This window comes from Micropterus dolomieu, linkage group LG18, assembly GCF_021292245.1.
Source record: "Micropterus dolomieu isolate WLL.071019.BEF.003 ecotype Adirondacks linkage group LG18, ASM2129224v1, whole genome shotgun sequence".
Taxonomy (NCBI): Eukaryota; Metazoa; Chordata; class Actinopteri; order Centrarchiformes; family Centrarchidae; genus Micropterus; species Micropterus dolomieu.
The window spans coordinates 5,565,226-5,590,141 of record NC_060167.1 but is presented as its reverse complement, the minus strand read 5'-3'; the positions used below and the strand labels follow the sequence as shown (position 1 = coordinate 5,590,141).

At 38.2% G+C, this 24,916-nt stretch overlaps 1 protein-coding gene across 1 annotated transcript in view; it reads right to left on the bottom strand.

The window, feature by feature from the left end:
• ptprt (protein tyrosine phosphatase receptor type T) overlaps positions 1-24,916 on the bottom strand; it is a 334,210-nt gene that overhangs the window by 70,062 nt on the left and 239,232 nt on the right. Inside the window, exons 19-21 of the mRNA XM_046028632.1 lie at positions 7,254-7,408; positions 3,546-3,626; positions 3,021-3,056 (exon numbers count right to left, since the gene is read on the bottom strand). Of these exons, the coding sequence (XP_045884588.1) occupies positions 3,021-3,056; positions 3,546-3,626; positions 7,254-7,408 (272 nt within the window). The remainder of the gene's footprint in view (positions 1-3,020; positions 3,057-3,545; positions 3,627-7,253; positions 7,409-24,916) is intronic.

The window sequence follows — 24,916 nt, the reverse complement described above, 5'->3', positions numbered from 1 at the left end:
ATGTTTTGTTAGAACATTGATCAGACCCACATTTATTTTTCACTCCTGAGGCCAAACAGAGGTTGTTTTGTGTATCATTTTAATTTAAGGGCATTTTATTTAGAAAGTCGAGTGTGGTGGGGTTTTTTATTAGACAGTTAGTGTTGTAGTACTGGACAGAAAATAATTAAAGCAATACAATTAATGAAATGTGCTCACATTCAACTGTGAATATAATTAAAAGTAGAATTGTCTGACCACTACAATCTGAATATCTCAGTATGCAGTTCTATCATCCTTGTGTCATTATATATTCAAGAAGAGTTGTTGGTAAAAAACAAAAAACAATAGACTACTTGAATTTAACTAGAAACAAATGAACACACGTTGTTGAAATAAATATGCTGGCATATACTGGCAAATTGTCTCTATTTCATTTTTCCTCCATCTCTCCTTTTCCATTTCAGTTTCCACTCCCTTCCAAACCTTCTATTTATTTTTCCTTCATCCCTGACTCTTCATCGGTTTTCCATTTTACTGCACATTGGTATTCCATTATTCTATCCCTCCTTCTTTTGGCCTTAGGTGGTCATAATGTTAAAGATGATGATGATGGCAACATGCTTGGTGGTCAATTTGCAGGTCCTTCATCCACTAATTTACTTATTCAATCAATAAAATAATTGCCATGCTCAGCATGATGTGCAAACAACACCCAGCACTGCTGCTTTATCATGTGCGTGGATGGATGGAGTAAAGGGGGGATTAGTGAATGAAAAAGGGGCTGCAGGGACATATGAAATAGGAGATGGGAGAGTGTAGTAAAGATAAAAGGAAGAGACAGGATTTAGAGAGGGAGTGATGTGTGTACAACTAGATGGATAGATAGATGGAGTAAGGGAGGGTTAATTGAATCAATTACATTAGAAAAGAAGAGATGAATCTTGACAGTGATAACTGGATAGAGAAGTGGATAGACAGATTAACAGATATACAGAAATTTTAAAAAAAAAGGTAATGGAAGGATTAATGGATGAATGGATGAACAGATAGATGAGATGAACTGATAGACAGATGACCATGGGGGGAATGGACAAAAGGATGGCTAAAAGGAGGAACAAGTCAGGAGTAGCAGTGGTAGTTGAATGGGTTTAATAGAAATGAGGAGGTATAGTAGGATAACAGATTAATAGAGGGATGATGGATGGAGAGATGACTTGTGAAATGAGAGGGGACTATGTGGGTGGAAAGATTGAAGGATGATGAGAGGGAGTCTTGAGTGTGTCGAAGCAGTGGATAGATGGATGGATGCATGGATGGATGGACGATGGTGTAGAACAATGGATGAAAAAATGGTTAATGCTTCTGTGTGTTATACTTTCATTTCTGTGTCTGTTTGTTTTACTGTATATAATCTATTTTCTATATTTCATTTATTTGCTGTGAATACCAGATTTCTCTTCACCTTAATGATGGAAGTTTTGATTAACATCTCTTGTCTTTCCATCTAATTGTAAAGAGAACAGATGGTTTGACAAAACGCTAACGTCATTCTGTGAAGATGTATGACAGCAGATTTCTGCCATTGTATAAATCGCTCAAGTGTACTTTTACATTCTGCTTCATCATGCCTTGATATGCATCAGCAAATGGCGAAGAAACCTTTTTAGCCCATTCTGTAGATTACAGTAAACTATCTCAAATATGTGAGGCTGAAACATATAAAAGAGGCAGAGTGGGTACCTATCACAGTCTGTGGCTCTCTGTTTCCTGGGCAGTTAACACATGGGATCAGCAGGTATAACAGTGATGCAGCTGATTAACAACAGTGTGTAAAGAAAAGAGAACGTGGAAAGAAAGTAGAGGAGTGGAGAGAAGAGGATAGGAGGAGAGGGTTGGAATGAAAAACAGACTGAAAGGAGGAGAATATGGTAAAGTATGGAAATGAAGTGGAAGTGAAGAACGGATAAGAGAATATCTGATGAGCAAATAAAAAGATAGAAAATAAGGAAAGAGGGCTAGGGTTAGAGTAAGAGAAAAAGCAATGAGGATTGAACCGTACAAAATAATGTAAAAGAAAGGGGCATTTACCGAGGGGAATGGAGAAGATAAATCACATACACTCTTAAGGAAACTTAAGAAAACAAATGGCACAGAATGGGCTACTGGCTATTCAGGCCTAGTTGCATTTATAATGTATGTCAAAGAAAAGAAGATATAAAAAGAGCAAATTATTCAAACAAAATGCAATAAATAATTAAAACTGAGGAGAGAATATTTCAAAAGACATGTAGAGAGAAAAGAGGGAGATGGGACGATGTGACAGTAGACATGATGAACACGGATGGGAAGAAAAAAGGAGCAGAAAGGAGGAGGACAAATGAGAAGAGGTGTGGCAGGAAGATGATGAGCAGGCATCTGGCTGATAAGTATTATCACATAAAACAGAAACACTCCTGTAAGACGAGACCGGCAGACAAATGTCACTACAGCACTTATTCCTCTGTGTGTGTGTGTGTGAGTGAGAGAGAGAGGGGGAGCGGGGACTGTGTGGAATGGTCTACTTTGTGCAAAGAGTAGCCACACACACATACATGTCACACTTTGGCAAGGGCCAGAGACAATCTCCTTGGCAAAGAACTGGTCAATCTGGCCAACAGAAGGGGAGAGAGGACAAATGAAGAGAAATAGACAGAGAGAAGGAAGGTCCTGGAAAATGGTTTTGACATTTCATTTTGCCCATGAGTAAACTTTGTATGTGTGTGTGTGTACATTTGTGATTGCACACTAAGTATATTGCCCTCCATGTGCGTCTCTGACATTGTATGTACATAGAACTGCCTTTTGTTAACTTTTGCACTACCAGTTTGTCATGCACACACATGCATGCGCACATATCAACACATACACACAAAGATGCACCCATACAAACACAAGTAAGAGTTATTAAACAAACCAATTTTTAACTGAAAACAGAGAGATATGAACAAACAAACAAAAATATGGATATAGAAAACATGAGATAAAATTTTTTTACTCACCTATAGAAGTTGTGGCTGGAACAGGCTCTTTGGACACTGTACACATATTCCCCATGACACACAGGGAAACATAAATGTCACTAACATGTTCATTTTTATCTTTAAAAACATTTTTGGTCTGTTTTTGCAATATTGACGGCTGAGAAACACAAATTGCAATAATAATAATAATAAAAAATAACATAACGCAGGTTTGGTCAGAAGAGGAAAGAACCTTTAACATTTTCTAATAGGAATAATCTGCACAACAACTGATCAACATTTGTAGTCTGCGAACTGGTAAAAGCAATAATATGTTCTCTTTCAGTAGTAATATCCATGCAAAAATCCTCTGATCAACCTAAACGGGCAATTTGGAACAAAAACACAATTTCTCAGTATCTACAGTGTCATTAAAAGGGATGATTTGTCCAGTTGTTACAGTTGCAGGCAACTCCATCACCTCTACAGCCATTGAAACACTGTCTAAAGCATCTTCAAAGATTATGTGTTTATGTGTGTGTCTGTGTGTGCTTAAGTGTGTACCTGAGTAGTACGAATTCAGCAGGGATTTGCTCTGCAGTGTCTTGCTTCCCTGCACAGAGAAGGAGCAGGGAGAGGGGGAGGCTGGGGAGGATAAGGTGAAAACAAGGTGAAAAAGAGGAGGAGAAAACAAGACAAAAAAGGGGAGAGGATGTGGGGAAGAGAGAGGTGAAGTGAAAGGAGGGTGTGGGACAGAATAGATAGGTAAGGGAAGAGGAGGAAGTGAATGGAGAGTGAAAATAACAGGAGGGACATGAGGAAATATGAATAGAGGATGTGAGAAAGGAAAACAAGAGGAAGCAGGAGGAGATGAGGGAATAGGAGAGACAATAAAATGAATAGGACAGAGGAAGTTGGAAAAGAAATAAGGACAGCAGAGAGAGTAAAATACAGGTAAAACAGGTAAAAGACAAGAGGGTGAAACATAGGGGGGGAGAAGAAGATAAGGGGGATATGTCAGTGAACTCACCAAAAAAACAACAATCAATCATCACTGAAGACACAATTAACAACAAAAACATACACAAAGGAAGACACTACATATTCAACAGCACAAGGAACAATCCAATAACACTATTGACACCATCAATGCTACCAATATTGAATTTTGAAAGATAAAAGGTTTTCTGTCTCAATGAGTGTGCACTCAAACATGACATAATCTCAATGTTTGTCAATACATAGGACTACATGGTTGTGTGGCTTGTATGAACAATGACTTTTCAAAGTAAATGGAATGAACCAATGGCAAGAAACAGAGCGTGATAAATAGTAGAGAACTCGATGACATATAAGTGTTTTCCAGTGGACGTGTAATACTCAAATATCACAATCCTTTTTGGACACAAGCAGCCCAGATATGCCAGATACCAAGTAATCAACATTATGAATCAAACTGATCTAAGAACTAACATGTTACATGTATTTATCGCACTAGCTAAGCTAGCCTAGCATCTCTAGAGCAGTTAACTGCCTAGTACAGACTCTACTCACTTGAAAAAATTAACACGTCGGTCATATAAAACAGCTTAAAATGACCATTGTGCAATTGCTCCTGACAAGCAGCAGCCACTGGAATGATGACTCCTTTTACAGGAAAAAGTAATTTGTGTAAACAACAAACAAATTCCAAATCGGTGACAAATATAGGAAGGTGTCTGGCCACTATGAGACCCCAGAACAGGTTCAGTGCTCCATGACATCAATTTTCCAAGTCTCTGAATCTCTTTTCCCAAAGATGGTGTTTAGATAACGGTGGTGGAGAGTGGTGTCTAACACATTGCTCCATACGTCTCCTCATGTGGATGGGGTCACTGTCATTTTTGAAGAGGCCACTCACCTCAGGATAGACATGTTTCAATCATAGCATAGAGTAGATCACAGATTAACTTTTCAGTGGCCCGTCTTTCTAAGTGGACAAAACAATGGAAATTTTTGTTTTTATGTTTCTCCACTGATTTATTTGTGGTTTTCCTTTAATTTCTCACCTGTCCATAGGACACTCTGTAAGCTAGTATGGCAGCTAATGAGCAGGTATCAACCTAACCACAAAACATGACAGCTGTGCTCATTTGTTGAAATGACATACAGGCATACACACTCAAATCCATCACAGGGTTTGTTCAAACTGCTTTTGCCAGTTCAAAATGGCAACTGTGGGTCATAATAAAGTCAACAGAACAAAATAGAAAACAGAGTAGCAGCTGAGCTAAGCAGATTGCTTATAAGTGTGCTTTACCATCACGTCTCGCTTCCTTAGATAGTGACTGAAGGCTAATACATATATGTAGATACAATGATATATTTCCGGTATACTCTGCTCCGTTTCGTCACCAACAGATCAACTTGACTTTAACTTTTTAAAACTGAATAAATTTGTTTACTAGTAATCCCAAAAGCTTCAACTCAATTTACTCTGGAAGAACATAGCACTCTTTTCATGTTTCTTACCATAAAATAACCTGTCAGGTTTCCCATCAAATAAAATGTAAAAGTAAATGGCAGTATAAAGGCTGACACAGACCTCATTCAGTGTTTGTAATTTTACTAATGTCTTCAAAATTAATATGATGGTAATTTCCTGGTGTGAAAATTTTCCATGTAGCAGCCCTCTTGCCTAATTCTTATTCAAATTCTGTTTGCTCTACTGTTTTCTAGTACAATAGCCCAATTTCCCTACAGCGGATAATTTAAATTTTATCTTCACCCCCCTCCTCCTCTCTCCTAATACCTCCAAACACAACATATTTTCTCCTCTTCTGTGATAAAATCCCTCTCGTCTCATGCGTACTGGCACTGTATGCTAATGCAAAGCAGAAAGAAGCCCAACTTTAATACAGTGAGGAGTGTACCTGCATACCAAAAGAAATCTGCTTTGACAGCAATGTCCTGTGAAGATAACTGGTGACTGGGTGAGAATGCAATAACACAAAGAGGTTATTTGCTCTGTGAGGGTCCATCTGTGGAAATATTATTGGGTCCCATTCCTTGTGTCAGCATTTTTCTCTGTCTCATTAGGACTGAGCCCGGATCGGTGACTGTGTATATGTGTGTGTGCACTTTGTTTCTTTTTCATATGTGCATGTGATAAGACAGAGACAGTTAGAGAGAGAGAAGTTCATGGCACCAACTTAAACAGACAGGTAATTACCATTGAGCTCAATCAACAAACTAACAAAAAGTGCAGAAAGTGACAAAACAAAACAATAAGTATAACATTTTTAGTAATCTTCAAGAAGATTATGAAACACCCACGGTCTAGAATAAAGCAAGCTACTTTTCTAGTATAGCTTGCAAATGCCCAAACAAATAATTATGTCTTAAATAATGTTAAATACCACAACTTTATCATACATCCAAGGTCCCGATAAAATTGGTCTCTTCTAAGTGTTTTTTAATGCAAATATATTATTGCACCTCAGAATTGCAACATGAAAAGTTAGAGAAAGATTGCAGGCAATTACAGCCGACATTAGCTTGCTACTTAGTCCCTCTCCAGCACCCCTGGTTTTCAGTGGCCAAGCACTCCCAAAAGGCCAGGCTGACATTTTCAAGAGAAAAATGCCCTTCTGAGCGGCCCTTTCTAATTACCATGGACACAAGTGCATGCACACACAAGGTATGAACCAACACACACGCAAATGTGGGCAGGCTGACTTTCATGATTGCTGTTGAAAATATACATAGCTTCATATGTGAAATATCCAATGCAGTATGCATGCATGTACTTGTATGTGTATGAGATATCACAGGGCACAGGTTTAGGAACAGAGCTGAAAATGATTATAAAGGCAGTAAGTAACATGGAGGCTAGTGAAGCAGCCCAACACACTGCTGATGCTGGAGAGGAACATATGGAGAGTTTTATTATAAAATGAGACGTTTGAATAAATGAATCTGACAAAATGATTAATGGCACAGAGACATGGTATATGCATATATTGGAGTAGAGACATGGGCAAAAGAAATTTTACTATGTGAAACAAAAGTTAACTTACCGCTATATTTATTAGACAAAACAAATTATCTTACTTACATTTTATTTTAATGATTTTACTTCAATAGCAAAACAATGTTTCATTGGCTTCTACCGTGGTTATATATTTAGAGATTGGTATTAGTACGTTCCCCAGTGGCCCTCCATGCTGACAGCTGTAGTCAGTTGATTTAGGATACACATTCAAGCCAGAACCACAAAAGATTTTCACTTACTGAATCCATTGAGGTCCTGGTTGGAGGTTGAGAAGGGGTCATCTTTGTGCAGGGTGCTCACTTTAGTGGTGCTCTTATCAGCTGTGGTGACTGGACCCATCTCCCTCTGCTGGGTGGAACTGCTGGCAGTCTCCTTTTGCTTCTTAGCCAATTTTCTGTTGTGGTTTGACCACATACACACAAAAAAGCATAAACATAAAAGCACATACACAAGCACATACAGGAACACATATACAAACAGGTATATTTACACAGTGTGTAAACCCATATACAGTACACATCACGTCACATACAAACAAACATAAACAAAATCAAAATACTGTTAGGGAGATGCTTTATGGTGAAAACAGTAAGCGCAAAAGGATTATGTTTCTTTATAACATGCAGTGACTTGCACACAGAAATGAGACTGCCTCATTCGGATCTGTAAACAGAAACGAGCAATTAGAAGCACTTTTTTGTAATTGTTTTTATTTAAACATTTCTGTGTTGGTATCCTAAAGTTACCTAGTTAGTCATTTGCAATAACAGTCTGTTGATGCCTTCGATAACTAGTCTGACATTAGAAAAATCTTCTTGTTGTTTAAAAATTTCCCTCTTCAGACAGTCCTTTTACATCTGTACCTCCTACTGTGGAATCAAAGTCAGACTTTATAATGAAAACACTACTGGCACGCGATAAACCACAGTGTCTAAAAATACATAATTTAAAAATAATTTGTCATCAGGTACCAAGTATCAATGTCAGCTGTTCTGTAAAACCACACTGACAGCACTGACTTAGCACATGTGGTTTACACTTTTGCATATCCAGTAGATTTGGACAGTTAAAGATGCTTCATTGACTCACATTCCAAGTAACTTATAAGGAGACTCCCTTATTGATTTTTGGTTTGAGTTAGTAATTAAGAAAAAGGGTATTTTTTCTCCAGAGCAATTAGAGTAAAGACAGGACAGGCAACATGTTTCAGTGGGGAGAGGATGACATTCAGTACTTCAGTAACATGTCGGGCAGTGTCTGTACATAATGGTAAATGTGGTTGAGTGAATGTTGATGAGATGTCCCTTGAGTGTGGTTGTATCCTTATGGGCTTTTTTTCTTCCATTCACTGTTCACATGTCATAGCTCCCATCTGTTGGCTATTTTCCATTGGCTATTTTGAGTCCTACCTGAACCTCCAGTTTTAGGTCCAATGAGACACCAGATGGCAGAAATGACAGCAAGCCATTACAATCTGACATCGACTGGTAGATTCACTAGAGCTTGCTGAAGTACCACAATGAACCAGATTTGTAATGTCCTCTCCTGCATGTAACTACCTCTAAAAGACAGAACTGTTCTATGGACCTGAACATACTGGAAGTGATAATTAGTGAGCCTCATTTTAATGTGAGTGTGATTCTGTTGTTTACTGCACACAGAAACCACTGCTTCTTTCAACCGAATGAAATTATGTCAAAGGCAGTGCAACTTTTGAACTTCATGTGCTGTTCTTGAGTATGCTTCATTTCTATATGAGGAGACCAGCTAGGATATTTCCTAGAATATACAGTTGGATTCAAAGTATACATTTTCAGACTGGATATGCCATTAACAGGCCCCCAAAGCTTGTCACAGGCTTTAAACTATCATCAAAGCAAAGGCTTTCCAGCCTTTTGGTCATCTTGACAAATATTGACTGAGGCCTCGCAGACCAATGGAATTAGATGATTTTTTAAAAGCATTTTCCTTTTATATGTGATATTTTCCCACTAAGGATAACAAAAATGTTATTTAAAGAACAGTGATCCACTTGTAAACCAGCTGACTGGAAAGTGTGATGTAACCTTGAAGAACATTACGCCCTTAAAGCTTTGGGTTGATCTGGGGATGCAGTGAAATCCAAAGAAAGCCAATAGGCACAGTGGGGTTTCCTTTACTTGATCCTAAAATAGCCCGTAATAGTTTCTTTTAATTATAATGGTTATATATATATATCACTGTTTAGCTGCAACTTAAACCTGTGTTTTCTGTGATCATCTTTTTATAACGTATGTGTGATATTTCATAGGAAACATCTCATTTGTAATGCTGATGGTCTCACATACAGCACTATTGAAGCTAAAGCATTTATATAGACCTTCTTCAGGGCCAAATTCCCTTGGATGTATTTGTCAGTCACTAACTGGTAAATTGACTGGTGGATCAGTCTCTTGAACTTGGTGTATCTCTTTAATGAGCACACTACATGACCCTCCACAGCAAAGCACCATGGAACTGTTAAGTGAGACATTTCTGGCTGAAATGCACCACTAACTACAAGTCAGAGTATTAACTGTCTACTGAATTTCACTTAAATTTCAAAAACAACACACATTCTGTCACATTCCTTGATTGGCTTGCCATATTGTTGTAAAACAATACAAAGGGAAAGAAAAGTAGGGCTACTATTCTATAGTATTATATAGAATACATATATAAATTATATACATATTCTATCTGCTAACAGCAATGCAAGTCAGTGCAGTTAGGCTTTGCAAGGCAAAACCATCCACATTTTCTTGAATTTCAATGAAGGGTCAGTGACTGATGAATTGACTTGCACTCTGTAGTTCATATCAACCACAAATATCTGCACATAGGGTCAGAGTTACCATCTAATGGCTTGTTGTTAAAATTCACTTCTGGGCTGTCATCCATGGCTACAAGCTGCTGCATGCCAGACAACCTAAATGCATCCTGAATAACTATTAAGTTTATTCAGAGAGATATGGGAAACCTATTGTGTATGCAGTTATGCATTGTTTTCATGCATGTACCTTGTCTACCCTATGCACCTAACTTGTACATGTGACTGTGTGTGTGTACAGGATGTGACTCTGTGGGTCATGTTAACATTACAATTGGTACCTTAGTTGTACAGATCCAGGGGAAAGGGCTGGACCAAATGTTAAAAGCATTCTTTGCCATGTTTGACCAACAGTAAACCATTTTTCCCCCTTGACCTAGTATGATTTGACATTACAATGGTTACTGTGAGAAAAGGCCTGCAAGCTGACCCAAATGTAGATCCATATGCAAGTAGCCATGATGGCCATTGCAGGGGTTTACATTGTGTATTTATTTTCTTTCAGACTCAGAGAGCTTTTGAATGTACTTAAAAGCTAGGCTCTTGCATCTTGAACCAAAATGTAATTTTGCATGAGTCCTGATCAGGAAAATGAGCATGGAAATCATATGGCATTGTAGTTATATAGTTAGTTGCTGAACACACATTATAAGATTATTAGAACAGCATTTGTTGGAAAGCTAGACACTGGTGGCTAATGAGCACCCCAGGCTGTATGTGGTAAACTGTGTCACACACATCTATGGAAGATTTCTCTACCAGCAGCGTAACAAATCTTTAAATAAATGCTTGTAGATCTAATATGAGTGAAGATTCTGCAACTGGATTTCCAGCTCAAATATGTTCAGAAACAGATTTTGGCTCTCAGAACTGGGGCCTCAGGAGGGAGGACTGAAGTTGGACCCTTCTCCCACTGGGACATTAACGATGAACTCTATCTTACTAATAATAAGGAATGAGCATTTCAAAAGGGAGTTTTAGTTGTATTCATGGTTGGGATTGAAGATAAGCTTTGATATCACTATTTTTGTTTGAAGTTGTATATATTTTCCAGTTAACACTAAAAATTGTGCACTGTCAGAACAGAGTGACCCATTATCCAAGTTTCTTAAAGTGTGTAAAAGCATTGTTTTTTCACATCAGTAACTGCTGTGCTTTGCAAATGAACAACAGATACTATCACTAATATGAGTATGAGTTATGCATCATTTCAAAATGGATCTTCAGTTGAGTCATATAAAAATCATTTCACACTTCTTTTTCTGAAGTCAACAGAAAAAACTCCTCCAGAATCCGCCAACACATTCTTCAACTTAGTTAAAGTGTCTGACATGTAGTCACGAATGGCATACAGTGGGCTGTGTGTATGTGTGTGTATGCATTTGCTATAATGCAGGCATTTGTGTTGTTTATGTGAGAAAACACTTTATCTCCTTGAAGGCTATGTAAGTACCGCATGTGCTGGACATTCAGTGTTTCGCCTGTGAGTGCTTGTACACGTGTCTGTTGTATTTGGCTACTGGTGCACACTGACCAGTGAGTGGGAGTGTTTCTCAGTGACCTATCACGAAGCTGCCTATCACGCCTATGCTCCGTTCTGCATAGTCACTCCAAAAGACAAATTCGTACAAAAAATACCTTCCAAAAAATACCTTCAATGACTTGTCAGTTTCTCTCAACAAGTCAAAAAGCTTATATTATCAGTGATAGAGAGGAGCGAGAGGAAAATGAAGAACATTGCTTGAAGTGACATCTACTGCAAAAAGGCAACTGGCCAAACACAAGTTACAAAAACTGATGAATATTGTTTTAGTTCTTGTTTACATGATTCAATTCTCATCAATACGTTAGAACTTTAAACAGACACACAGAAGCTTGTGATGTTCAATTTGCATCGGTTTTAACCAATTAGTGCCAAAAATGCGCTTATCCAATAAAAGTTCTTCAACCAGATTTTATGTGACCACACACCCAAAAGGACAAAGATCTCTCAGTTTACAGTGAACCAGAGCATTTTGCAGTGTTGACACCTCAGAGAATGCCTTCAGTAATAAACATAAATATAGTCCCTGACATTTTTAAAAAATAAAACCAAAACTAATGAGGCCAAACAAAAAATAGATAAGTGTAACTATTTGCTCTATAAGGTGTATCTCAGATGTATAAACAAAGAATATCCTTGGTTTGTCTGAGATAAGACTGAAACTCCTGTGTCCTGTCCCCATTTTTTGTTTCATTGCATTTACAGAGCCCTATATGGGTGCAAAAGCAATAAACGAGAGGTCAGATGTCTTTTCATCCCTATCATTCCACTGGCTCACAGAATACTGGTAATAATGTGTGTGTGGGACTGAAAGAGATATGCAAAGATATGAAATTAAATCAGTGTCATTGTATATAAGTGTGTGCGTGGGTTTGAGTGTGTCTAGGTGATGAGCTGCACTTGCCCTTGAGTACTTAAGCAATTCAGCCAAGAGACAGAGTAATGAAAAATCACAGAGATTTTATAAAGCCAGAAACAGAACAGAGGGTGAAAATAGAACAAGAGAAAGTAGGAAAACAAATGAAACAGTTCAAGAATAAGCAAGGAAATGAGGAAAAAAGCCAACCACGGAAACAAGAGGGAGTGCGAGAATAAGGCGTTGGAGAGACAGATAGAAAATTGCAAGATGGAAAGGAGGAATGGCGCGGCAAAGTTTCTCCCATAATCATTTCCTTCCATCAATCCCAGATTCAACCTTCTTCTGCTCCACACCAATTTACAGGCAACGGAGCCTCAAAACCTCCTTTGTGATTGGAGCTTGGAGTGGCCTATTCCTGGCTATTTGACTGCACTTTGACAGAAAGTGGGCAGGAGAAGAGGAGGAGGAGGTGAGCAAAGAAAGGAAAGTCAAATGGAAAAGATGAAGAGGTGGATAGAGAAAGACGAACAAGAAGAAGAAAAAGTTTAGGAGAAAGAATGGAGAGAAAGAAGGTTGGAATAGAGAAGGAGGCAGGATAAAGAGGTGATAAAGGAAGAGAATGCAGAGAAGCAGGTTTAAGGTAAAAGAAGAAGCAACAGACAGAAATGTGTGACTTGCGAGCAGAGAAAGGCCTTCTCATTCTCCCCCTCCTTTACACCTCTACCTATCACACATTCATTCCGTTAATGGACTCGTTTAAATGACAAATTCCTTGCATATTGTAAGTGGCAATGAGCACGACATAATCCTTTTTTAATGAATGTCATGGCGGTAGTTCATTAAGCACTAAGGTTACCCCGCCGGGTGTCGACTGCGGCAAGAATCATGGACTACTTTGTGCTCCTGGCGACGTTAATTGCAGGCCGTTTGATGTGTCGATAATGAGTGATGCATAGTGGATAAGTTGTTTTTTTTAGGGGAGTGAGATGAGAGCTTCTCCTGATGGATTTGTGAGGAGACGTTATTACTGAGAGACATGAGTTGAGACGAATGGAGTGAGGCGAAGCAGAGGGTACTTTTTGTGAACTCTTGAGTAAAAGAACTGCTTTTTAATCGTTGCTCATTTGATATATTACGTGTCATGAGCACTTGAAGGGTTCATTTCCCAAATGCTGGATGATGTGAAATTAATTACTGAAGTTCATTAGTAGTTCGAAAATGTAGAGGATGCAGTATCGTGCTCTGATCCAACTTTCCCATTATGTTACTTCTTTGTAAAAGTAACAACATTTGTTTTAAATGTGTGTTATTGATTATTAAAATAAAGGTCTGTGTGACTATTGTTTAATTTGACAGTATCTTATGAAGGCCATCCTTTAACCAAGAACTTCTGTGACAGAATACATTTGTGCCATTAATTATAAAAATGGTGCTACATGGAATTTATGTACCGCCATATTTTAGCTAAATAGTTCTAAAATGATTGCCCACGCAACAACAATTTATAGGTTACCAATATTGTTCTTTTCCTAGAAAGTGATGCATGCATTTTGTTTTGTAGAAATCTGGCGAGTCAACGGGGGCAACCTTAAGGCATCCAATCAAACAAACCAAACATTTGTTTCATGTCATGGGATTGACAGAACACCCGTATTATGGCTAGAATAGCTTCAGCCAGTCAGTTGGCAGTTAGATATCCTCGAGTTATCCCCATCCTGCACTGCAGTCAAACAGGCAGTCCCTCACTTCAGGATGACAGTGGTAGCTCCAGAAAAGGGCTGTAGGCGAAGCCCAAGCTAACTTTCATCTGTGTATCACAGGATTTAGAGGAAGACCCAGCAAGGGAGGGAGAGATTGAGGGATACAGAGAGATGAGGAAAGAGAGAGAGAGAGAGAGAGAGAGAGAGAGAGAGAGAGAGAGAGAGAGAGAGAGAGAGAGAGAGAGAGGACAAATACTCACAAGCTGCAGGACCACAGGAGACTGTGACTTTAAATCCCTCTCTCATTTAACAGTAAACATCCTTGGGCTAAAGCTGTGTGTAAATGTACGTATAGACTGTATGTGAGTGTGTCTGTGCACATGCATATGTGCAGCTGGTATTTCTTAATTGCTAACTGTGTATGTGTGCTTTGTTTTTCTATCAGATCTTTAAAACATTAACATATTTCATTAACATATTTCTTATTTTATGTGATATTTATCTGTGTATCTCATATTGTTTTAGTGTTTTGTTTAATACTGACTTTATGCACTTTGTAACCTAACTGTTTTTTGTTTTCTATAATATTGTTTTTATTAGGATCCATAGGACAAAAAATTATTGACTTTTGCGGCTAATACTGTTTTTTGATACACTATATCAGCCAATATTCATTTTCTAATATAAAAACAATTTATTTTTATCACTGACTTTGTTGCATGACTTTGTATGTTAAATAAAGAAAAAAAAAATTTCATGAAGGTCCCTGGAATCTACAATACCAGCTATGCCAATATATTGGTCAGGCTTTCTGAGGGACTCAAATTAAATTGTTACAAATAAAGGTTTTTGTGCATGTCTGGGTCACTGCGTGTTACTGCTATGTGTTCCAGATGTCTTAACATGTTCATTCCTTGTGTGGTATACTGTGCAGTTTGTGTGAGTTGTGCATTTGCAGGACTTATGTGAAGATATATGTTTGTGTATAGTAACTATATCCAGTAAATTTTTTATGAGTTAGTGTTAGCATATATGTGTCACATTGGAAGGACAGTCAAAAATGGCAGTGTGTTTTCATTTTTTCCCCGAAACAAATTAAACACTGCAGTGAATGTGGAAAGCAGTGAAACCACAGTGAAGGGTGCTGTCTTTCTAATTGTCAGTTTGTCACTGTAAAGAAGTCATTTCTGGTTGGGTCAAACAGCCTCGGGGTGGCTGTTTTAAGGAGAAGTGTTGGCATGTGATGACTGTTCGACTCAGTTAGGACTCTGCTGCAGATTTGGAGTAAATCTTCAGATGCTTTGAAGACAGATGGAGAAGCAGGGATTTTTAAAAATTCTCTGCAGGGATCTGTAGGTGAGCCCGGGGCAACAGAGCGCATGTGTTTGTGCAGGTATGCTGGTGTGTGCGTGTTTTTGTGTATTTGGTAGTGTGTGTCTGTACGTGCTTGTGCATGTATGAACTGACAGCTAGCACTGTTCTTTTCTAAAAACGACTGCTAAGTTGCTCTTGAGTAATGTATTTAACTAATAGTAGGGTATGTAACTTCAAGCAGAATAGTGATAGTGAAAGTGAGACTTGGTCCGTATTGACATTATTACCATCACACAGCTTTTTGTTTTACATTACATTTAGCTTTTATGCAAAGCAACTTACAATTGCTATATATGTCAGAGGATGCATGCCTCTGGAGCAACTAGGGGTTAAGTGTCTTGCTCAGTGACACATTGGATGTGGAATTGTACCCGGGTTTCTCACAGTAAAGGCATGTGTCTTATCCACTGATCCATCACCACCCCCTGAAGCAGAATTGTCGGCTGCACATCCATGATGCAAATCTCCCATTCCACCACATCCCAAAGGTGCTTTATTGGATTGAGATCTAGTGACTGTGGAGGGCACTGGAGTAAAGTGAACTCATTATCATGTTTAAGAAACCAGTTTGAGATGATTTGAGCTTTGTGATATGGTGCATTATTCTGCTGGAAGTAGCAATCGGAAGATGGGTACTCTGTGGTCATAAAGGGATGGACATGGGCAGCAACAATACTCAGGTAGGCTGTCGCGTTTAAACGATGCTCAGTTGGTGCTAAGGGGCCCAAAGTGTGCCAAGAAAATATCCCCCAAACCACCACCAACCTGAACCATTGATACTAGGCAGGATGGATCCATGCTTTCATGTTGTTCACTCCAAATTCTGACCCTACCATCTGAATTTTGAAGCTCAAATCAAGACTCATCAGACCAGGCAACATTTTTCCAGTCTTCTATTGTCCAATTTGTGGTGAATTTTAGCCTCAGTTTCCTGTTCTTAGCTGACAGGAGCACCCGGTGTCGTCTACTGCTGCTGTAGTCCATCTGCTTCCAGTCTGCCCATTCTCCTCTGACCTCAACAAGGAATTTTTTTCCACACAACTGATGCTCTCTGGATATTTTCTCTTTTTCAGACCATTCTCTGTAAACCCTAGAGATGGTTGTGCGTGAAAATCACTGCAGATCAGCAGTTTCTGAAATACTCAGTCTGGCACCAACAACCATGCTACGTTCAAAGTCACTTAAATCCCTTTTCTTCACCATTCTGATGCTCGGTTTGAACTTCAGCAAGTTGTCTTGACTATGTCTACATGCTTAAATGCATTGAGTTGCTGCCACGTGATTGGCTGATTAGCAATTTGTGTTAACAAGCAACTGAACAGGTGTCCCTAATAAAGTGGCCAGATATTTCCATTAAGTCAACTAACTTTGAAATTCTACACAGAATCCTTGTCTGATTGTTGTCTCTACTTCATTAACTTTCATGACTTATTTAATCTATAGACTGTAGACTATAAAACTGATTTGAGTAGCATTACAAGTATGGAAACTATATTAGGGTGAATGATAGCCATGACAGATCATTTAATTGAATAAATAGGTTTTTGGAAGCTCCAGAAAGTGTCAGTGCTGTAAAACACAACAGTGATAGCTCGTTCCACTTAATAATAATATAATATAATAATCCTTATTTGTAGAGCACTTTTCAAAAACAAGTTACAAAGTGCTTTAACAAGTGTAAAGAATAATACAAAAAAAAAAAAAAAAAGATAAGAACTAAACTAAACTTAACTAAATATATGTTCCTTTGGAGTTCTGATTTAGTGCCGCCTGCCAAATGGCCTACAGTTTGCTTTATTTGCCTACATTGTAAACTTTGTACAATGCATCTAGTTGGCTGGTAAAATAAACAAGCAGGTGAAATGTGGATTCTAAAGTGGCCAGAGGAACATTTGTTTTTCAGCATGCTGTCAGGATGTCTTTAAAGTTTTGAATATTTTGAGAGAAACAATATATGTCCTCCAATTCATTATGGGGTTAAATATGATACAAGTCAAACAGGATACAGGAAAAGACAAAACGTTTACAGAAATCAAAAGCTAGTCATAATGAACAAATAATGGGCTGAGAAAGGAGTTATTCCTGATGTGAAATCTCTACTTACAGGTAATAAGAGTAGGAATAAGCATGTCTTCTGAAGCATGGTGAGGTGAGGCCGATGATGACAACAGAGCAAGACCCAGAAGAAGGACAAACACATTGGATTAGTTCATGGTTTGAATGAAAAAATTATTTTTAACTCGTTGACATTTTAAACTGATGTTTTTCTTCCCATTGTTTCAATTTGTCTTCTTATCTACCTGTACAATCTGTCTATCTAACTGCTGCTGGCTCGTCTGTTTGTTTGTCCTTAAACAAAAACATTAATATTTTATATATTATATATATATATAATATTTATAAAGTCTATCAACTTTGTGTCTCTGGATTTGTTTCGTAAAGCTTTTACAGATGCTACATAGTTGCCTGCCAATCTGACAGTATGTCCATTTAGTTGTCCGGCCATTTGCTGAATTTTTCTCTGCTGCCTGTCAGGCCAATATGTTGTCTCTATTTAGTTTACTTTATCTTTACAAGAAGATAGGCCATTTGAAGGCTCATCAGACCATCTATGAAGAATTTTACGCTCATCTCTAGCAAAACTTATCCCAAACACTCCTCTGTAAATCAGCTTTGACATGGTCAGTCATCAATCAAATAAATTAGAGGTAATAAGGCGCTATATGGCTGGTGAAATCATAATTTCACTACCCCAAAATACTTTTTCTCAAGAGACTGGCCTGTTAACTTTTGAGAGATGAAAACATAGACATTATACAGAATTCATCTATCATTCACACTTGTGCCCATGCTAATGATTTATCACACACTACATTGAACAATAGCTGGTAATAGTTGTATGATTGGTATTATTTATAATGAGGAGAATGATACTAACACTATTAGTGGTTTTAAATATATGGTATAAAATGAAAATTCAAAATCTGCAAAAATATAATTTAGCTTAGGTAACAAGGTTTGTTTTTGGACCATCTTCAAGTGAGAAACCATGAATTCATCCACTGTACAATGATAGTACAGCAGATATCCATCTCAAACCCCCTCAGTTTTGGGTGGTGGAAAGTAATCCATTGTAGTTCAAAAAGAATAATGTTATTTTATGCATCATAGTAGACAAAAGTACATGCTAAATTTGAAAAAATGTACATTAGATGCGTTTACAGCACCAAACATAAAACTTATATAAATAGATTAAGATTAACATTTAAACTAAAACCCATGTAGCTTTAGAGCTGCCTAACTTTGGAGACGGCATCTCTGTTACTGATGACTGTTTGTACTTAACATAGTGAATGCAATTGTGTGACATGGAACACTGGATCCACTTGATCTACCCAGGACACATGGATATTTCACTGTCTATGTTCTCACGACCTCACAGATGACCAACAGGCCAGTCAGCCTAAAATGTTTGTATTAGTTTAACCTGAATTTTTTTAAAAGTCTGTAGGGAAAACAATAAAGCAAAAACAAATAAAAATATAAACAAAAGATGCACATCTGATGCCTCCACCACCAACAGACTGGTTGATAGATAGATAGATATGGGAGCAGGAATGATAGAAAAGAGCAAAAATAGAAAATGGAAGTTTGGCAGAGGAACAAATGGAAGCAGAGATGATTCTTCAGTTAGATGAAGAGTGTGTGGTGTTGCTGTGAGGATTACAAGGCCACAATAGTTTTACACTGGATTTGATTTAAAGGGCTAATTCAGAGAAAATGCAATGCATATTATTATTAGGAATTATTTTAGAAATCCGCAGAATGTATTTGAGAAAGTAAATTGCATGGTAGGGGGTGCTACTACAGACTGTCCAACGAAGGTTGAGGTCAAGGGCAACTGGACTTGGTTGAAGAAAAACTAGAAGACGTTTCGTCCCTCATCCAAGAGACTTCTTAAGTTCTGACTGACTGGAGGGGGAAACTCGGCTATTTAACCTCTGTGAGATCGTTAGCCAGGATTGTTGCTACCACTGGTTTGTTAGTGCTCCTGTGACCTTTGCTGGATAACTATGACCTGGATGACTGAGAACCTTCACAGACATACTACAGACTGCATTCAGCTACCTATCCCTCTATCTAAAAGAATAAATGTGAAAACCAAAAGGAATGAAAGGAAAAAAAGGAGAAAGAAAGCTGATACGTATTCTTTCACTCACTGCTGTTCATTTAAATAGCCTTTACATACACACACACCTATCATACATATCTCCGCACTTCACACAACTTGACACATGTGCGCACAGACACAACACACCCACTATTCACTATAACTTAAAAAAAAACAAAAAAACATACCTAAACATATAAACACACACACACACACACACACACACACACAGACACACACACACACATTCTGATATACTCATAACTTCTTTTAGGGCTCTGCTGACACTGTCCTTATGATATTAATAAAGTGTAGAGCGCTGAGAACCCAGCTGTAAAAGCCACAGCCGTTAAAACTGGTCGTAAATATTAATACAGTGTAGAAAAAACACTCCACCAGGTGTGTGTATGTGTGTGTGTGTACGAGTGAGTGAGAGAGACAGACAGAGTAAGAGATAAGGTTCATGTAAGAGAGGTGGTGATGCATCTGTCAGGATTATGATGATAATGTATTTGTATTTATTGGTTTGTTTTACGTGTGTTTCTATGTATATCTCCACGCGGGCATGACTTTAATGTTCATATCTGGATCTCAGTTTCGGTGCACATTCCAGTTAGGGGCACTTGGCGTAAAGACAGGCTGAGAATTTATATATATCTTTTTCCAGTTTATGCGTTGGGACATATTTATCAGAACCAGACACCAACAAATTTACTTCAAGGATGCACAGTATTGAAATGTGTGACCATATCACCCTAACCAAAAGTCATCTGCTGTACTGTACCTGATGCTTGGTGCAGATTTCTAGAACGAGCACCTCTCCTGGTTTATAATTAAACACTACACTGCTCACAAGTGTTTGCAATTAGGAGATGAGATGAGTACAAATTACTTCAGCTCAAATGGCATAAACCTATTAACAAATATTTGCTATTCAATTTTTCATGTAGCAGGCAGATCCTGGAGAACTTCCAATCTAAGACACCGACTGTCACAGTGCTGCCTCAAGTGAACATTGGTGCACACAGTGTGCAGGGTAAAGTTAAAGTAAGTGTGATATGGAAAAAGTGAAAAATCTGACAGAGTATCCAATCAAACCTGAAATCCATCATATGTTTACTTTAAATAAATGTAATTATAAGCCTATTGCCTGTTCAAATGCAGCTCCTGCACCGATCTGCATTATTTCGGGCCAAAATAGTAACAGTGGACTCAAACGTCAAGCGCATTTGGTGGATCTTTCCATCAGTGGCCAAGTTATGGAGGTGTCAACAATTCATGGTGGCTTTGCCACTTTCTGAAGGCCCCTGCTGCAAGTGTCTAATGTGATGCTCAATCATCCTGTTTCAGAAGGAACCAGGATAATTTTCAGGAAGAAATAATAGCATTGTGTACGGGCTTTTAAAAGCTTTTGGAAAGACACAGCAAGTTGGACATCATCCAATCATGTTGAATCACATTAAACTATGAAACTTATTTGATAAAAATGTTTTGATTTATTAATCAAATATACAATATTGTACATTTAATAATAGTTTTAATACAATAAAACTAAAGTAATGCCATATACAACTTAATACAACTACCTTAATTCACATGCAAACATGTTCATAATGGGAAATAAAAAACTGGAAAAAAAGTTTCTAAAATGGCAGCAGTGTTATTCTTCTTAACAAACATGCTGTTCTACTCTGATATGATGGCTGGGGGTTAGCAACGGGGCTCTGCATGAATGGTTTATGCTGCAAACACACACGGCCATTTTCACTCTGATATGATGGCTATAGTTTGTCATGGGCTTACATGAATACTATCAGCTGAAAATACACATAATCTCTCTCTCTCACACACACACACACCAAACGCTAAACACTTCAACATGGATGTGATTTATAACTTATCAAAGTTCTCTGCTGGCTGAATTGGCCACCACCTAGTCAAACACACACACACACAAACACACACGCACACATATTTCAACAATGATATGATGGCTATAGTTTATCATACCTATATATATGAATAGTGTGTCATGAAAGACTACTGTTCCTTTCCCTAAAGAGTGAGTTGGATAAAAATATCTTACATAACAACACAAATTTTCTCTCTCATCCACACATGCATGCAGGCCGACAATCTGTCATCTGCACACTGAAGTTCACCCACAGGCTGGCATGTATACAGTCACATATGTACACAAACATACAAACGTGAATATGAAGCCCTTTACTGAAAGATGTTACACATACGTGCTCCCAGTGTGGCTTATTAGCACCTCATTACAGCCAATTCAATCGATGGGATGGGTAGAACACAGATGTGCAAATGTTGACACACACACACACGCACTAACTGTAGAGCATGTTGTGAGTTATCTGTGGAAGGAAGATTTCTTATCTATTAAAGTCTTAGTAAATTTCCATAGTCAAGTTATGTTGCTGAAGATGAGCATATTTATCTAATATAATGTTTTGCTATGTTAATAGTTTCTTTATGTATGAACACTTTAAAGAACTCTATCAGTTTATTTTTGTCTCATATTTATATGGATAAACAATTTGCTTAGAATTGTAAATTTGGGCAGGTGAATTTTGTAAAAAAATAATACAATATCATTACGTCATTATGATACAAATCTGTTGAAAATCAATGTACTGAATAATTTTCTGTATACAAATCCATAGTTTATAGTATCTAAAAAGGAAAATGTCAAGTTATTACCAAAGACTTTGAAGAGCTACTCCCTCATTTTACTATAGTTAAAAAATACAAGTAGTTTTACAAAGCAGCAAAATGATAAAGGTGTTTTCACCTTCATTTTTACCTCAAAATAATTTGGCTTTAACTGTGGATTTAACTGTTGATTTGTTTGTCTGACAGCTTACTAAGATAGCATTATACAGCTGTGACTCTCAGAACATCCCCGGGTCTCATCAATTGAAGTGGAGAATAAAATGTTATTATAACCAACAGAAATGGACGGGAGCCGTGGAAATAAGTCCCAGGTTGAAAATAATGGAATGTTCTTTAAACATTCTTGTTCCATGTACCAGTTTACCTGTGCGCACATATATATGTGTGTGTGTGTGTGTGTGTGTGTGTGTGTACGTGTGTGTACGTGTGTAAATGGCAGGCCATCACCCATTATAACAGTGCCGTAAGTGGACCATCAAGCATTTATCTCAGCAAGCAGCAGAGTCCATTATTCAACCATGTGTCACATCTGCGGAATGGGGGTCAAGTCCAGCTGTGTGTGGGTATGTATGTGTGTGTTAACACTGCCAAATTATCTGTGAATAAGTACAAGTTTAGCATCTGTCAGCATGGAAGCACTCAGGACTCTCAAGTGTGTGTGTGTGTGTGTGTGTGTGTGTGTGTGTGTGTCTGTGTGTGTGTGTGTGAGTGTGTGTGTGTGTGTTTAGAGACTGAAAGTCCACTGCAAATACACACACACACACACACACACACACACACACACACACACACACACACGTACACTTCAGACCACTTGGCCTTGTAAGAGCCTACCATGGGCAGTGGAGTCCATTCCCTGGGCTGACATCAGCTACTAATCGCCTCAGTTCTCTTGTCATAGACTAAGCCCCTGAGGGTGCAGTATATTGTCTGGAAAGAGCATGTGTCCTTTTGCTGTCTCAGTGTGGAGATTCATTATTTATTTCTTGACTTTCTAGACGAGGTCGAGTGGATGGGTTTTAGATCCTAATAAATCAACAGTCACAGCTGTGCATTTTTAAAATTCTCTGTTCTCAGGGAGCAATGTTGCTCACAAAATCAAATTGTGGTGCCTGTCTTTTGTGTACAACAACAACAATTCTATCTACAACACATTCTCACTCCCCACTCATCATATATTGACGCTTGGTCAAGGCCCTTTGCCGTCACCTTTTAACGACCTAGGTACCCCTTTTGTGGTATTTATTGACGTTTAGGGCTCCACGGTTAGACTTTCAAAATAAAACGCTAGTGTTTCAAAACATTGCCATTTTGAAACAGCGCGTAAAGTCGTGAAACGTTGCAGTTTGGTTAGGTTTAGGTACAAAAACTACAAGGTTAAGGTTAGGTAAAGATCATGGTTTAGGTTAAAATGACTATGTGTGTCAGTTAACACGTAAGTTTACTAACGTCACTTACGTCAATTTACGTAACTTGCCTAAATAAAACTATTTAATGTTGACTTTTTGTTTCACACAGGAAACTAACCCCGGTCTCCTGGTTCAAAGTCTGGGTTCTGGCCCTCAATCCATCCATCCACCACAACCACCTCCTTAACTCAGTCTTTTCTGTTAAATATCATATACCTACCTTTATCGTCAAAAACTGACGCTACAGGGCTTCCCCCACTGTGTTGAACTATGATGCTATAGGGATCCCCAGTGCGTTACAAACTGATGACAATGGCACTTGACCATACGTCCATATGTGTAGAGTCAGGGAGTGACGGGTTGCTATCTACCTAATTTTTTCACTTTTTACATCCCACTAACTATACTAAATAAGTAAGGATCAAAGCGCAAAGGTGTTGTGTTTAATGTCTTAATTAATCATAGGTGTGTGTGTAACATGAATTAATCAGTGTCATCCCCCTTTCCTTTTAAAAGCCAAGTGTGTGCGCAACTGCTGCATTGCTATTTAAATAGTGGATGAATGGCGCATTATCACATTATGCCCCAGTCGGGGCATCATGACGTGTGAGAGAAAGGGAGCGTGTGAGTATGGACAGAAGTGTCAATGGGATATAAAAACTTTATTTGATTTGTGCTTGTCTCCTCTGTGAAACATCTGTCTTCGATGCACTGTTTTGTTATAAACTATGATGAACTACTGTGGGTCTGCCAGGTGATCTTTTTAGTGTGTGTTGTATTAATGTATGAGTGTTTTCTCACTTTCTTACTTTAAGGTTTAGAAAGGCTGCTGACAGTCATTTAAACGATTCCATTCCAATGGCCCTATCTTACACCTAGTGCTGGGTGTAAAAGAGGACTTACACCTGGCACCGGTTGTAAGATAGGACCCTTAAGGTTAAGGCAGGGCTAAACTAAAACCTCCTTAGTTGAGGTTAAGGTGAGGTTTAGTTAATGTAAACCATTCTACCATGACCTCCACATCTGGTGCAGTGGATAAGACACATTGCTTTGGTGTGAGAGACCCTGTGACCACTGTGACACATCCACCAATATGTCCCCGAGCAAGACACTTAACCCCTAGTTGCTCCAGAGGCGTGCGACCTGTGACATATATAGCAATTGTAAGTCTCTTTGGATAAAAGCCTCAGCTAAATGAATATATGTAATGTAATGTTCAATGTCAAACAACTTCTTTAAAATTAAAAAGCGCAACTTAACATAAATTTACAAACCAAGGATTTCACAGAGATACAGGTTGAAGT